Source organism: Fusarium pseudograminearum, chromosome 1, assembly GCF_000303195.2.
Source record: "Fusarium pseudograminearum CS3096 chromosome 1, whole genome shotgun sequence".
NCBI classification, from domain to species: domain Eukaryota; kingdom Fungi; phylum Ascomycota; class Sordariomycetes; order Hypocreales; family Nectriaceae; genus Fusarium; species Fusarium pseudograminearum.
The window spans coordinates 1,393,359-1,406,803 of record NC_031951.1 but is presented as its reverse complement, the minus strand read 5'-3'; the positions used below and the strand labels follow the sequence as shown (position 1 = coordinate 1,406,803).

Here is a 13,445-nt window from a genome sequence, read left to right as displayed (position 1 = left end):
TGTGGTGGTGTAATTGTGAGGGAGAATCAGTAGAAGTATTCACAGATTGTGATCCAGCACGAAAGAAGCTATGAGTTGAAGACGGACAGATGTTCGAAGTAGCTCCAAGAAAGACCGCGGGGCAGTGGTCATGGTGGGGGTATAGGCTTCAGGTTCCTGCGTAATGTGTGAGGTACGTACCTTTTAAGGCCGTCGATCTCAAACTGTTGCAGCCAAAATTGTTGACCTCATGCGTCCAAATTTAATTCGTGCACTAGGAACTCTCCATCACACCACCATTGTTCTCCTCACTTTGGCTCTTTTACTTGTTATCGAGCCAGTGGCTCTCTAGAGCGCATCCTGCGCATTCATCCGCCCACAATGAGTCTGTTTACGTGCCCCAATTCATCGCGGGTGCTGCTGAGGTCTGCTCTTCAAAGAGCAGTCTCGAGGGCATCATCGACTGCGACTCAACAACCGTTTATACCAGCTCGATGGATCTCTGGCCGTTCGTCTAGTAACCGAAACGGTCTCTTATCGACTATCAACTGCCGAAACAACCCCTTCGGAAACAACCACACATCGTACGAGACCCGACGAACAATATTCTTCGACAAGACGATCCGGAATTATGAGGAGCTGCCGAGGGATTACAGGGACCAAGCCGGTCTTCAGTTCAGAAGCAAAGACTTGACGGAAGCAGAAGTAGTCATGGCCCTTGGAAAGGGCATCAACGCCAAGAGGGCGAACCAATTGCTACGTATTCTCCACGGCCGTCGGGTTGCAGGCACCCTCGATGATCCAGCGTTTGCCGTCCATACATCATATTTTACCAAAGGTCAAATAAAAAAGGGACTCGAATATCTGCGAAAGACAGTGTCCGTTGACGAAGTCATGAACGCAGGACTTCGGGCTGAGGACGAACTTGCACAACTCGAGGCGGAAAGAGAGGCTGCGGAAAAGAAAAAGGCGAAGCCAGCGTCCAAGAAGAACAAGGGCAACAAAGAAGTCGAAGAGCCAGCTGCCCCAGTTTACAAAGCAGACCCTGTCTACGGCCACAGCAAGCTTGACGAAATCCGAGCACAGAACGTGGCCAAGCGCAAGGCCCAGGAAGCTCTTGAGGAAGAGAAGCGCAAGGCAGCTGAGGCAAGAGGAGAAGTGAACTCTGGCACTCTGGCCAACCTTGACCACAAGGCAGAACGTCAGATCGCCAACCCCAAGATTGCTGAGTACTACAAGAACGCCCAGTCTGACTTGGAAGCCCCTGTTGAAGTCAGGACTTGGGAGCGTATTCTTCCCTCGGCTACACTTGTTGCTCTTGTCGTTGGTTTCCTTGCTGCTGTTGCTACCGTCTATGATGAGCCTGCCTCTCGCTACCGTGTTTTCCCTGATGTCTCAACTGCACATGCAACTCTCGGAGCTATTGTTGGTGTCAATGTGCTTGTCTGGGCGGCATGGAAGGCTCCTCCTTTGTGGAAGCTATTAAACCGCTACATGATCATCGCCGTTGGCGCCGTAAAGCCTGTTACCATGTTCACTGCGCCTTACTCTCATCAGGGCATTGCCCACTTGGCTCTCAACATGTTCCCTCTCTTCCTTGTTGGTTCTGCTCTGCACGAGGAGATTGGACGTGCCGACTTCCTTACCCTTTACACGGCCTGTGGTGCGGTTGGTTTCGTAGGCAGTGTTGCTACCTATGCCGTGCGAGGCATGTTGGGAGTTACCACTCTGGGTGCTTCTGCAGCAACGCTTGGTGTCTGTGCCGCGTTCTTCTGGGATCACCGCCTTGACGGATTCAGGTTCTTTGGACTGCCTCAGGATGGCGTGCCAGGCATTATCTTCCTAGCACTTTTGTGCGTGCCGCAGCTTGCCGCCTTGGGCAAGACGGTCAAGTTGCAGATTGACATCGCATCGCACTTGTTTGGTCTCGCGTCAGGAATTGTGGGAATGGAACTTATCAACCGTAAAAGGGGAGACCGGGGCAAGGAGGTATTCCATATTGGACCTCGAGTGCCTCAATACGGACAGTCGACTCCACGACCCAACTGATGGGTTGAAGTTATATACTGATAAATGTACTACTATATGATACAGATATTTGACATAGCCTAGATTTATGTACTATTGAACCAATTTGTTACTTTTGAGGAGTCGTGACTTTATGAACGGTATGGATTGATGAAGGCTGCGCTAAATTGAGATATGGGTTTCGCGCTAATCGCGTCTAACATCTGCACGAAAGCATGGATGACAGCATCCACTTGTGGAGGTGTGTGGAGTCTAAGGTCCAGGGCCCAACAATAAAGAGCAGCGTCTCTCAGGCAACCGACGGATCTGGGATTATCGCTTGTGATGTCACGTCGTGAATTGAATCTCTTTCCTTTTGTCCGTTTCGGTTGAAAGTGTTTCGCTTTGGGTGGATTCATTCATCAGCAGACTTGAATGGCTTAGTGACTCTGGGTTGTACTAGGGTTCTTGTGTCAGAAGGAACACCTGGCAGAGCATATGCATACTGCGTGCACATGGGTTTTGATCAGTCGGTCAGTTGTGCACGTTTGCACATCTGTGCGTGGCTTGTCGTAGTGTATTTCACAGAGTTCTTGGAAGAACTTTACAACAAACCGATATTTGGATGTTTAAGCACTTGTTTAATGAATTTGAAGTGGCAGCTGGTGGCGGAAATTGCTTGCATATTGTTAAAGTGCTATAGCCGTTTTAGGAAGTACAGACAAAGTGACATTTATGCAGGCTAAAGAGACGAATAGTAAAGTAATTGATAAATTTGTCTGCCAGTGCCATGCAGTGTATAATAACTTCCCATATAGATCGTGATCATGAAAATACTGTTCAGATGGAAAAAGCAATAAAGGAGGTGAAGAGGTGAAGAGGTGGACCAATGATCGGAGTGCAAGTAGCAAAGTTGGGCTGCCACACACTGCATGCAGTCTAAAGTGAATCATACCAGCCCCTCGGTAAGGGTAGATCAGGGCACAGTGGGATATTCAGGTGCCCAAAGGCCAAAAGCTCGGTGTGCAGCAATGGATATCAAATGATTCACCGCAACGTTTGGGTTAAAGATACAGTTATTCATATTAATTCAACAAAGAGACTCATAAAGTTCCCAAAGTTGTCGGCTATTTATCCTTGTCACTGACCTCATGCAAGTTGTGCCTGCAGCATAGCCTAGCCTATTATTGTCACCAAACGCCAATCTCTGTTCAGGGTCAGCCTGGATGACAACAAAATGGCTGCGCAAGGCATAGTATATGCTCACAGCCTCTGACTGATGTCACCGACTTACTGCGACTGTTCTTCCATGAGACGTGCATGTAAACATCAACAAACCAACCTTGAACACATCAGCCACAAACCCAGTAGATTGGCCCACCTACAAAGTCCCTGAACTATCCTGTCCCCACCCTCTCCCAACTGCCTAGGTTAGCAAGGGCGCTCTGCCGCGATCATCAAACTAAGCGGTGTTCCAGCGAGGTAGTCCAGTGCGGGTTTTTCTCTCTGCGCTGGCTGTGGCTTAAAGGCTAATCTAGACTCGCGGTATCAAAACAATTCGCCGCTGGAAGCATAAGAGACGGAATTAGTAGATCAGTTTATGCTACTTAGACCATACTTCTTAGACTACTTATTTTTGTGGCCTAAAACTTAAGAGACCCAGCTGAGCCCTGGCTCGTTTGTATCTAGTTTGTGCTGCAAGACAAGGGGCATTCGCATCCATTTTGCAGACGCTGGCTGCTACACGCTAACATCCATCCTCTCCTCCCCCCGAAACCCGCTTTCTGGGACGGACTGCAACTCTTCGTCATTCCCACACCCCGGTTCCATTGATTTTGGGTTGACCTTGCATGGCCTCACCTTCTCGTTTTGCCTCTTCCAACTCACTTTCGCTTCGACATTGTTCACTTTGTTCTTACGATCGAAGACATACCTAATACCTAATCCTTAGGTTTCTTTATTACCTAAATCATCTAAATTACCTAGCAGCCACTAATACCGTTGGCTCTTTCATCCTGTACTTTCTGCAGCGCTCCTTCCATCTATCCCGAGTTAATTCACACGGACGGCTTTCGACTTCTCTTTTAATTGCAATCATGTGCAATTAGAGTAGGCAGATCCCTCCCAACCTCCTTCCCTCCTTTAGATTGCATCTCCTTGTTGCTTTCCCGACGAGCAAACTCTACTACGGCCACAATGTCTCCTTCGAGTCCCTTATCCATCCCCGATGGAGAAAATTCAACGCTCTCGTCGCCTCTCTCGTCTACTCTCTCATCGCCTCTCTCAATTCTCTCTAAAACACCATCCGCGCCTTCGTCGCCCACTATGCTCGATCCTACAAAGCTCGACCCTTCAAGGCGCTATCCATCACCTTCAACGACCGCCTCTGGCCCTCACTCTCCTGCCAAAATGTCCGATCTTCCATCCGAAGACGAGGTTGTTGTCAAGACATCCGATGCCTCTACTCAAGGCCCGCCTGCCAAAAAGCGTCGCATTACGCCTCCGAAAGAACGCACAACCGAGTACTTGGATCTTACAAAAGGCGACGAGGAACAAACAAAAGAGGATACCCGCCTGCTCAACAGGCTTCGTGATACACTACGCAAGAAGAAGAAGATTGTCGTCATCGCCGGCGCTGGCATTTCTGTTGCGGCAGGGATTCCAGATTTTCGATCGTCCACCGGCCTATTCGCATCTGTGAAAAATCAACACAACCTCAAGGGCTCTGGTAAACACTTGTTCGATGCTTCGGTTTATAAACACGACGACACTACCGAGTCATTTCACGCCATGGTCAGAGAAATGGCTGCCAAGACCAAAAGTGCCAAACCTACACCTTTTCACCACTTACTAGCATCTCTGGCCCACGAGGGTCGATTACTACGCCTCTACTCGCAAAATATCGATTGCATAGACACATCAATGGAACCGCTGGCCACTCAAGTCCCTCTCAACCCTAAAGGCCCCTGGCCCACCACCATTCAGCTGCATGGTGGCCTCCAAAAAATGGTTTGCACTAAATGCAGCAGCCTCCAGGAGTTTGACGGCGAAATTTTCACCGGCCCAAAGCCTCCGCTCTGCCCAACATGTAAAGATCTTGACGAAGTTCGAACAGCTCATGCGGGAAAACGGAGCCACGGTATTGGAAGACTACGACCGCGATTTGTGCTTTATAATGAATATAACCCAGACGAAGAAGCTATTGGAAATGTTTCAAGTGCAGATCTAAAGACGCGTCCCGATGCCGTTGTGGTTGTTGGTACCACTCTGAAGGTTCCCGGAACCCGCCGACTTGTTAGGGAAATGTGCCAAGTCACACGAGGACGAAAGAACGGTGTTGCCATCTGGATCAACTTGGACGACGAGCCCAAAGGTGTCGATCTGAAGAACTGCTGGGATATCGTGGTGCGATCAAAATGCGACAACGTCGCTCATCTCGCTGACCTCACTCACTGGGATTTCAACATTGGTGAAGGCTACGAGCTCACGAAGGAAGAGGAACAAGAGCGAGAAAATCGTTTGGCGAAGGGCAAGACAACAGTTGAGGTCAATATTCCTGCGAGCTCGCCCTCACTCGACCCAGATGCGGATGAACAGGCTGCTGCCAAACCAAAACAAGTCGAACAGGCCCAAGGAATCCCAACCCCCAACGCAAGCCCTAAGATGTCAGCAGCCAAGAAGCCAGGAAAGAAGCAAAGCACACTTTCTTTCAACGGACAACAACAACCGCCAACCACTGGTACATCGGCCCCCAAGTCACGCAAACGCGGTAGAAAGCCTGCTCAACCCAAACCCGACACACCAGCAGTTGACTTCAAGGTCACAAAGGTTGCAAATCAGAATAAGGGGAAGAAACCTCCACCAAGTGTCCCCGCAAAACGAAAAGCGATGGTTTCAGATCTCACACACAAATCAACTGCTCGAACACCGAATTCAAACGCCGATAATACCTCTATTGGTCCTTCATCTCCATTCACGGCTATCAAAAAAGACACAATCTCTCCAAAGTCACGTCCGTCAGGCATGGATTTTCTCATCGATTAGCAAACGGAGGCAGCTCAGCCGGAAACGAAATATAAATTATAGGAGAACATCGGATGGCTAATATCTTGTCATCTGTTGCCTTTGATTGGCATTCACGGCGTATGGGGTTAGTTTATATCAAGTTACATGTTGCAGGGAGCGACAATACGCACAGCAATGATGTACATTATCGGTGAGGTTTACATTTGTTTATTTTAGGTGCAAATTCCGTTATACCAAGAGGCCGAGGCAAAAGGTGCCCGGTTCGGCCTGCGGAATAGAGGCGTTTAGGAAGAGACCCTGTAGGTAGGTAGATGGCTTGGGTCGGTCACAATCACATAGATGCGATAATAGATGCGCTTAGAGTCAAGTCTTCATGGCATTTCATTTCATAATAGCGCTCTCCTTTGAATTATCATAAGAGAACGCAAAGTTGTATTCCTGGGTATCATATCCTTAGAGCGCCAGCGACCCATTGTCCATCCATTTGCCCAAACACAATGCCTTCCAAATTCACTCGCATATGCCTGTCTGCCTTACTGCACGTGTACTTCGATTGTATCATGCTCTTCGATCTCGGCCTGTTCCATCTCGACGTGCTCTTCAAGACGATCGCCGTCCCACCAGAGGGACACCTCCTTGTCAGAACCGATCTGGCGCTGCTTGCGGAATACGGCGATCAGGGTATCGACAGTCGTCTCTGGCATGACCTTGCATTCAAGCGCCTCAATGTCGCGGCCCTTGAGCATGATTATGAATTTCTCCCTCTCCTCAGGCTGGGGTTCCTCATCATCTGAGAGTTCCCCTGCGTCGCGCCTGCGCTGCAACTCCTCGTTCTGCTCCATCTCATGGAAGAGTTCAGGAGTCCAGGCCTCGATATGTACCACAGACCGGTCTTCTCTGAATCCAGCAGAGCCAAGGCCATCGGCCTCTACCTTTCCGTTGCCAGATGGCCGAATGCCCAGGCCGGTAAGGGTCGAAGTGTTGTATAGTTTGCTTCGTCGCCACGTGAGAATGATGTCGTCGGGCTTGATGTCCAGACCCTTCTTTTGCTGGTGTTTCACCCATGCATCGCGTGCGATACGGAGCTGCTTGTCAAAGAGAAACTTGGCCATCAAGATGCCAGAGCCAGGTATGGTGCTCGTGATCATGACACTGATCACTTCCTTCTTTGGCGAGTCGTTCGTATTGGCCGACTGCAGGGCCTGCTGGCGGGCGCGATTCTCCTCAGCTCTTCGAATGTACTCGGCGAACTCGTCGTCCTCCGCTGCTGCCGCTGCCGGCGGCGATGTAGGCTCCTTAGAAGGCTTTGTCGAGGTCAAGTCGTTGATTTCAATACTACTGCTTCGTCGCTTTGCCATTTGACTGGGCTTCACCTCATCCTCTGAGTCAGAATCAATGCTAATGGGTTCTGTGATTTGCTTGGGCTGTAGTGGTGTGAACTCTGGCTTGCGACTTCTGATCGGGCTTGGGGAATCAGGCTGTGGGCGTACTCGCGGAGTCGGCGATGCATCGGGGAATGGGTCTTCATCTTCTTCGCCGTCGGTTTGCATGCTCAGCAGTGGCCTTTGAGTTGAGTCTGGATCAGGCTTTGATCGCTTGGAAGGAGGAGGCGTAACAAGTTCACTAAAAGAGTCAACGGATGGTTCGGAGTCGCAGGATAGAAAGGCAAACCTGGCGCATTCAGCTCCGTCTTGTGTCGAAGCCGGCTCAGCAACAGGAGTGTCACTGCTTGGTTGAACGGATGGAGGGTCTTCCTGGACATTGTTGGAATCATCCTGACTAAAAACTCCGGAGTCCTTCGCATCTTCGAGTTCGTCGCGCGCTTGCTTCTCTTTAGTAGTCTCGAGCTGTCGGCGCTCCTCCTCCAAGTCAGCTGCGCGACGTTTCTTTGTGCGTCGGTCTCGGTCAGCTTGCACAATAGGCTCCATTTCCTTTCGACGGCTAAACAGGGAAAGTCCATCATCGTCACTGTTATTTGCTTCTTCAGGTTGAGACGGCTTGGGGGCAGCCTTGCGCAGCGCAGTGGGCTTGAAAGGCAGCCTCTTCATGTTGGCGCAGAGTTGCTTGTTAGCCTACACGGAATAATAATTGTAGCAAGATTGTAGTTTATGCTCTATGATTTATAAAGCGCGCGACAAGGTAGTTGCGATCGTGGTTAAATGTAAGAATAGGTATGTAGAGAAAGAGAATGGTGTCAGAAACACAGGCGCGATGCGATGCACTTAACGCGACCACTTTATGCAGGTGGGATGATTTATGTGGAGGTAAATGGGCGGATAGAACTGGAAACGGGCAATGGAGGGCGCGGGCAGGTTGGGCCCCTAAAATACCCCTCCGCAACAGAGCACGTACCGCTGTAGCGGGATGTTAGGAGTCCTCACAGCGTTTGAACCAGTCACAGTGCGAGCCAGCCGCGTTTGTGGTCCAACCTTAACAGCACAACGAGGCATCAATCTTTCTGACTTGGCCAAACAACCCCCACAAGCTTGATATCATCAACCATCAACCTCTCCCACAACCACCCCAACCTCGCAGAACCAACCCACCCGCTGCCACAATGGAGAACGGCGCCATTTCTCAAGGAGAGGGCAAGGACCCTTCAAGCTTCCTCGGGAACATCATCGGCAACCCTGTCACTGTCAAACTCAACTCTGGCGTCGTCTACAAGGGTGAGTTTATGGTGCATCACAGCCTGACATATGATGGAAAATTATGATACGCCTACTTGGAAAGACACTAACTTGTATTGCAGGCGAGCTTCAGTCGGTGGATGGCTACATGAACATTGCTTTGGAAAAGACATCAGAGTATGTCAACGGTCAAAAGCGTAGGGAATACGGCGACGCCTTTGTGAGAGGAAACAACGGTAAGTGACAAAGAAACTCATTCCCCTCATTCGACATATTAAACTAACGAATCAATACAGTCATGTATATTTCAGCAGACTAATGGGAGCTTGACGCATAATGAAAACCTAGCACACTTTTCACGACTAAACTCATGTCAAAATCAATTATTTCAAGCTATTTCATCTAGGCACCATCCAATCGTGATATCCAGACAATAAAGGTGCATCCATGAAGCTCAATCTCGCCTTTGTCGTTAACCTCGCCGCCACCCTCTTTCACAATCTTGTCGTACTTCTCTCTAAAGACTCGGCGCTCCTCACCTTCTCGAAGCGCGTTCCAGCTGAGGGTATTGAATCTGCCCCACAAGGCCTCGGGTGTCAACCAGACCGACCATGGAACCTTGTCAGTCTCTATGGGCGTGGAGAAGAATGGTTTTTCAGCCTTGGCCTGGCGTTCAAAGACCTGCTTCCAGACCTGGTGTCGGAAACGAGGCTCTTTGTCCGCCTTTTCGTTAAAGTTGAGATCCAACAGCTCTTTCTCCCAGCCTGTAGGAGAAGGCCAACTCTCGGGTTGGTTGTCTGAGATTATTGTCAGTCTTGAAAAACGTCAACTGGGAGAGAACCTTAGCCAGGAAGCACTTGCATGAGTCAACGTTCCAGATCAGTCCAAGTTTGGTACCAGGCTTTAAAACTCGATGGATTTCCTGGAGGGATTCTTCTTTGGCAAACCTTGGACTTTGTCAGGGCATGCTCTTCCTTTCCAGAACGGGTGACTTACCAGTGAAATGCCTTGTTCAAGTCAACTTCAGTCCCTGCTAATTCGGGTATCTTCAATTAAGATGCCGAGGCATGTGTATATCTTACCTGTGCTATAATACAACCGTCTGCCCATCCATCGCTCACGTGCTTCATATTAGTTGCCGTACCAGGTCGAACGTCCACTTTGGGGAGCTGCTTGGCTGCGAGATTGTTCCTCATCGAATCCAATGGCTCTACAGCGACGATCTCGTATTCCTCTGGCCTGGCGGCCAGGAGTTCGGTGAACTTGCCAGTGCCAGCTGCGAGGTCTATGATCCTGGCGCCTGATTGGCCCTCGAGACCAAGACGTCCAAGGATATTGGTGACAGCAGCAGGAGGGTAAGAGGGTCGATGCGTATCATAAGACTTCGCATCGTCGAACCCCCTGGTTGCGATGTCATTTATAACGTGAGAAGAGGCCATTGCAGCAGTAATCCTACAACGTAACTGTGGGGTTCCAGCTGGTATTGGTCAAGTTTCCTAATAGTTTTGAACCGGCTAACAATCAAACGCGCGCAGGAAATAGGAACGAAAAAAAGACCATGTTAAAAGAGACATCTATGCTTTTATACATGAACAGCCATTTGCCTTCCCGCGGGAGACCCGTTTGGGTGTTGCTTCTCCAATGTTTGTATCAACGAATGGCGTTTAGATCTGGCTACCGACTTGGGGAAATACCCCAAATCGGGAACAACCCGACGGATTTACGACGGAAACCCGACAGCTGTATGCTACCGCAATGTGTAATTCAAGTCGAGGTTCTGATCTTTGCTGGCAGTTATACGAATTTGCTTGGCGGGAGGTCCTGGCCTGTTGTATTCGTTTATTGGGGTGATGTCATCTTGCTGTGAACCGCCGAAACCTACTTGGCGGGGAGGCATGGTCTCTAAGTTGTTCGACGGTAGACACTCTGATGACACAAGGTCAATCATCTTTCCTTTTCCTTTTGAGATCCTGATACGTCGTCCGACTAACGTAGCTGAGGGTGTGGCTTGGCAGGACTCTGGCGATTTAGGTCGTGAGATCCAGATACCTTCCACCTCGATGCCACTCTGAATCGCACGAATACCGAAGGGAATATCAGGGGTTCGCATGTTTTGAATACCGCAGTATGACATGAGCGATAGTCTTGCTCGCTTCTCCTCGTCGATGATTTCGTGACGGCGCATTGCGCGATTGGACCACCACAGCTTGATAAGTCCAGCGACAAAGACAAGAACGATGCAACAGCCGAGAACCTTGGTGTATACAGTTAGCTAAAAGCGGGCAAAAGACAAGACAGTAGAGCGACATTATTATGCAGATACTGAGTTGAAATTGCACACGTACAAAGGTCATCTCCTGCCAAAGCTCCCAGCTTATAAAGAAGGCACCCATAACGGGTTAAATGTACGAATGAATGGTGACACTCGGTAGGCTCCAGGCTAAAGAACAGAAAGGAAAAGAAGAGAAAGACGATAGTTTAGCTTTTTAAAAACATTCGGGTGAATTCGATGTTTGAGGCACCAAAATTGTAGCATGGCAATCCAGGTTCCAAAAAAGAGCGAGTGTTGGGACAAGAGTAAACGCAGGGAAAACAGCAACGAGGCCTACAAACAGCCAGCCTCATGATAGCGTCTTCCACGCACTGCACGTGGTATTGTTCTCTAGGGTTGAAAATGCAGGTACGGCGAATGCGTTGGGAGTGTCTCCTTCTTTGATTCACTGTGGCGGCCTGTTTGTCGGCAAGTGCGCGGTCGGTGATGGGTAGTGTCACTTGAGGAATAACATTGACAGGTCGATATGATAGCTTCTACCTTTGCATTCAGGTGTTTAATCGTTTTACAAAGATATGCTGCACTGGACCACTGCCTCCAAATGTCAACATGACTGCAAAGGGGAAATCCAAAGCAATACGGGATCCAGACGCGAACCTGCATAAGGTGCGGAAGCGTTCCTTTCAATAGGCATCGGGAGCTTGAATTAGATCCAAGTTGACTACACAAGAATAAGGGTACACACCCAATAGAATGAACGGTAGTCAATATTGTTTGTCTCTCGGGCTGAATCAGACAGCAACATTAACACTCGGAAATAATTCGTCACATATGATACCCTACGACTCTGCGCCCATACTTTATCAAGTTTTCAATAGCTATTAATCAGCATATACAGCATTTTACTATCCTTTTAATAGTGTATTATAGTCATTATCAGATCGTCTTGTCACTTGACGTTTACTGGATACTGGTTCCGGCCAATAAAATGCAAGAATATAAAGGGTTGAACCAAACATAGACAGGTCAAATCACACAGCATTCAACTATCAGACTCTATGCAGGTGACCATGGTCCTAGTTTCTCAATGCACAGTATTATTGACATGTCGAAACATGTTTCGGGTAGCGACAGATCTCTAGACTAATTGGTAAATGTGCGTGCTGAGAGTTAGATTGGTGTAACGAGACGAGCCGTTATGATGTCTTTCTTGAGTCATGAAATCGTCTATCTTGTACCAAATATGTCCGGGACAAGTGTAAGAGAGAAAAAGCTTGATAGAAATTTGCTTAGCCAGCCAATCGCAGTTTCTGAATCATGCTAGTTACTCTGCTGGGTTGATCTGTCGGCATCGGCTTTCTAGAAAGCCGGGACTTCTTTGATACTACCTAACAAATCGGCCGCTGGCTGCTGGCTGGACCCCGATAAAGACCGGATCGGCGGGTCGGACCCTTTCTGGGACGACTTTTGAGAATCGATCCACCTTGTTCGGATATCCCGGATTATGGTAGAAGCACTCTCTTTTTTACCGCCCTGTCTGTATGTAATTTGGATGCATGCAGTGCGGTCTGTGTAGGTAGGAACAACCAGCTGGAGAGAAAGTGAAAAAAGAGTCTTGATGTCAAGACACAACTTTCGCGACCACCAACTTGGAGTCGATGAACGCTTGAAACCAAATCTTGGTAGGCGGCTGGGTCCTGAATCAGGGAACGATCAATAGGTAAATCGTCATAGGAAGTACGTACCTGCTCGACTCTATGCATGTGTAGCAATCGGCTGAATTTAACCTCACCACCAACAAAAAAACGAAAAACCAGGGTTAGATTGATCAGGGACGTTGCACTACAATACGCATCTACCCTTGAACAGAGCGGAACAAGATCCAAACTTAGTATCCCCAAATCTGGGACATCTCAAGGAGTCTGCCTTGGTTGATGACATGCTGATTAGTTGAGGATATCCAGGCTAGGATAAGATGCCGTGCCGTCCGATCAATCTATACTGTCCAAAACTGTCCAACGAAAAGCGACATATCTATCCAAGGACAATATGTATCAGACTGGAGACGATCAGGGCCGCGGAGGCAAGGCACTCCCCGGATCTTGGTTGTCACAACACTTGCAGTTGCATCAGGAGTGGTTGTATGCGCCGACCTGGTGTTGGTGGGTGTGCTGGACGCCAATAAGATCATTGCTCGACCGATGACGGTAAGCGTTGACCCTTCTGGTCTTGGCAAGACCTGGTGTCAATCAACCAAGTCCCTGAACCCTACCTCGGCCTTGGGACCTGACTCTAGCGCTGTGCTGTGCTGTGTGTTGTGTGTTGTGCTGCGTTGCGCTGCGCTGCGCTGCGGCTGCGTTGTGCTGATCTACAACTGGCGATGCTCGGCTGACATGCATTTGCAAAGATGGCTGTGTATACTTAGTATTACGCGAACAACGAAGCAATGCTTGGCCATGTTAGTGTAGAGACTTGTCGATGCTTGTTTTTTTCTTCTGATTACAGTGTTCCCAATGAATGGTAAAACACCA

The 13,445-nt window shown here is 49.0% G+C and overlaps 6 protein-coding genes across 6 annotated transcripts, besides 1 other annotated feature; 3 read left to right on the top strand and 3 right to left on the bottom strand.

Annotated features, from left to right (window-relative positions):
• Nucleotides 1-360: 360 nt before the first annotated feature.
• On the top strand, nucleotides 361-2,028 carry FPSE_02024 (uncharacterized protein; the record flags this gene model as incomplete). The annotated part of the gene is made up of 1 exon (XM_009255143.1): nucleotides 361-2,028. One exon carries the CDS (start codon nucleotides 361-363, stop codon nucleotides 2,026-2,028), a length of 1,668 nt encoding a protein of 555 aa, XP_009253418.1.
• Nucleotides 2,029-4,182: 2,154 nt separating this feature from the next.
• Nucleotides 4,183-6,030, top strand: FPSE_02025 (uncharacterized protein; the record flags this gene model as incomplete). The annotated part of the gene is made up of 1 exon (XM_009255144.1): nucleotides 4,183-6,030. One exon carries the CDS (start codon nucleotides 4,183-4,185, stop codon nucleotides 6,028-6,030), a length of 1,848 nt encoding a protein of 615 aa, XP_009253419.1.
• Nucleotides 6,031-6,545: 515 nt separating this feature from the next.
• Nucleotides 6,546-8,060, bottom strand: FPSE_02026 (uncharacterized protein; the record flags this gene model as incomplete). Its single annotated transcript, XM_009255145.1, has 1 exon — nucleotides 6,546-8,060. The coding sequence occupies one exon, from the start codon at nucleotides 8,058-8,060 to the stop codon at nucleotides 6,546-6,548; it is 1,515 nt and encodes a 504-aa protein (XP_009253420.1).
• Nucleotides 8,061-8,569: 509 nt separating this feature from the next.
• On the top strand, nucleotides 8,570-8,961 carry FPSE_02027 (uncharacterized protein; the record flags this gene model as incomplete). Its single annotated transcript, XM_009255146.1, has 3 exons — nucleotides 8,570-8,681; nucleotides 8,765-8,878; nucleotides 8,939-8,961. The coding sequence occupies 3 exons, from the start codon at nucleotides 8,570-8,572 to the stop codon at nucleotides 8,959-8,961; spliced, it is 249 nt and encodes an 82-aa protein (XP_009253421.1).
• Nucleotides 8,962-9,044: 83 nt separating this feature from the next.
• FPSE_02028 (uncharacterized protein) lies at nucleotides 9,045-10,081 on the bottom strand (the record flags this gene model as incomplete). Its single annotated transcript, XM_009255147.1, has 2 exons — nucleotides 9,045-9,439; nucleotides 9,787-10,081. The coding sequence occupies 2 exons, from the start codon at nucleotides 10,079-10,081 to the stop codon at nucleotides 9,045-9,047; spliced, it is 690 nt and encodes a 229-aa protein (XP_009253422.1).
• Nucleotides 10,082-10,389: 308 nt separating this feature from the next.
• FPSE_02029 (uncharacterized protein) lies at nucleotides 10,390-11,035 on the bottom strand (the record flags this gene model as incomplete). Its single annotated transcript, XM_009255148.1, has 2 exons — nucleotides 10,390-10,896; nucleotides 10,988-11,035. 2 exons carry the CDS (start codon nucleotides 11,033-11,035, stop codon nucleotides 10,390-10,392), a joined length of 555 nt encoding a protein of 184 aa, XP_009253423.1.
• A 2,175-nt stretch (nucleotides 11,036-13,210) lies between these two features.
• Nucleotides 13,211-13,280: a microsatellite.
• The last annotated feature ends 165 nt before the right edge of the window (nucleotides 13,281-13,445 follow it).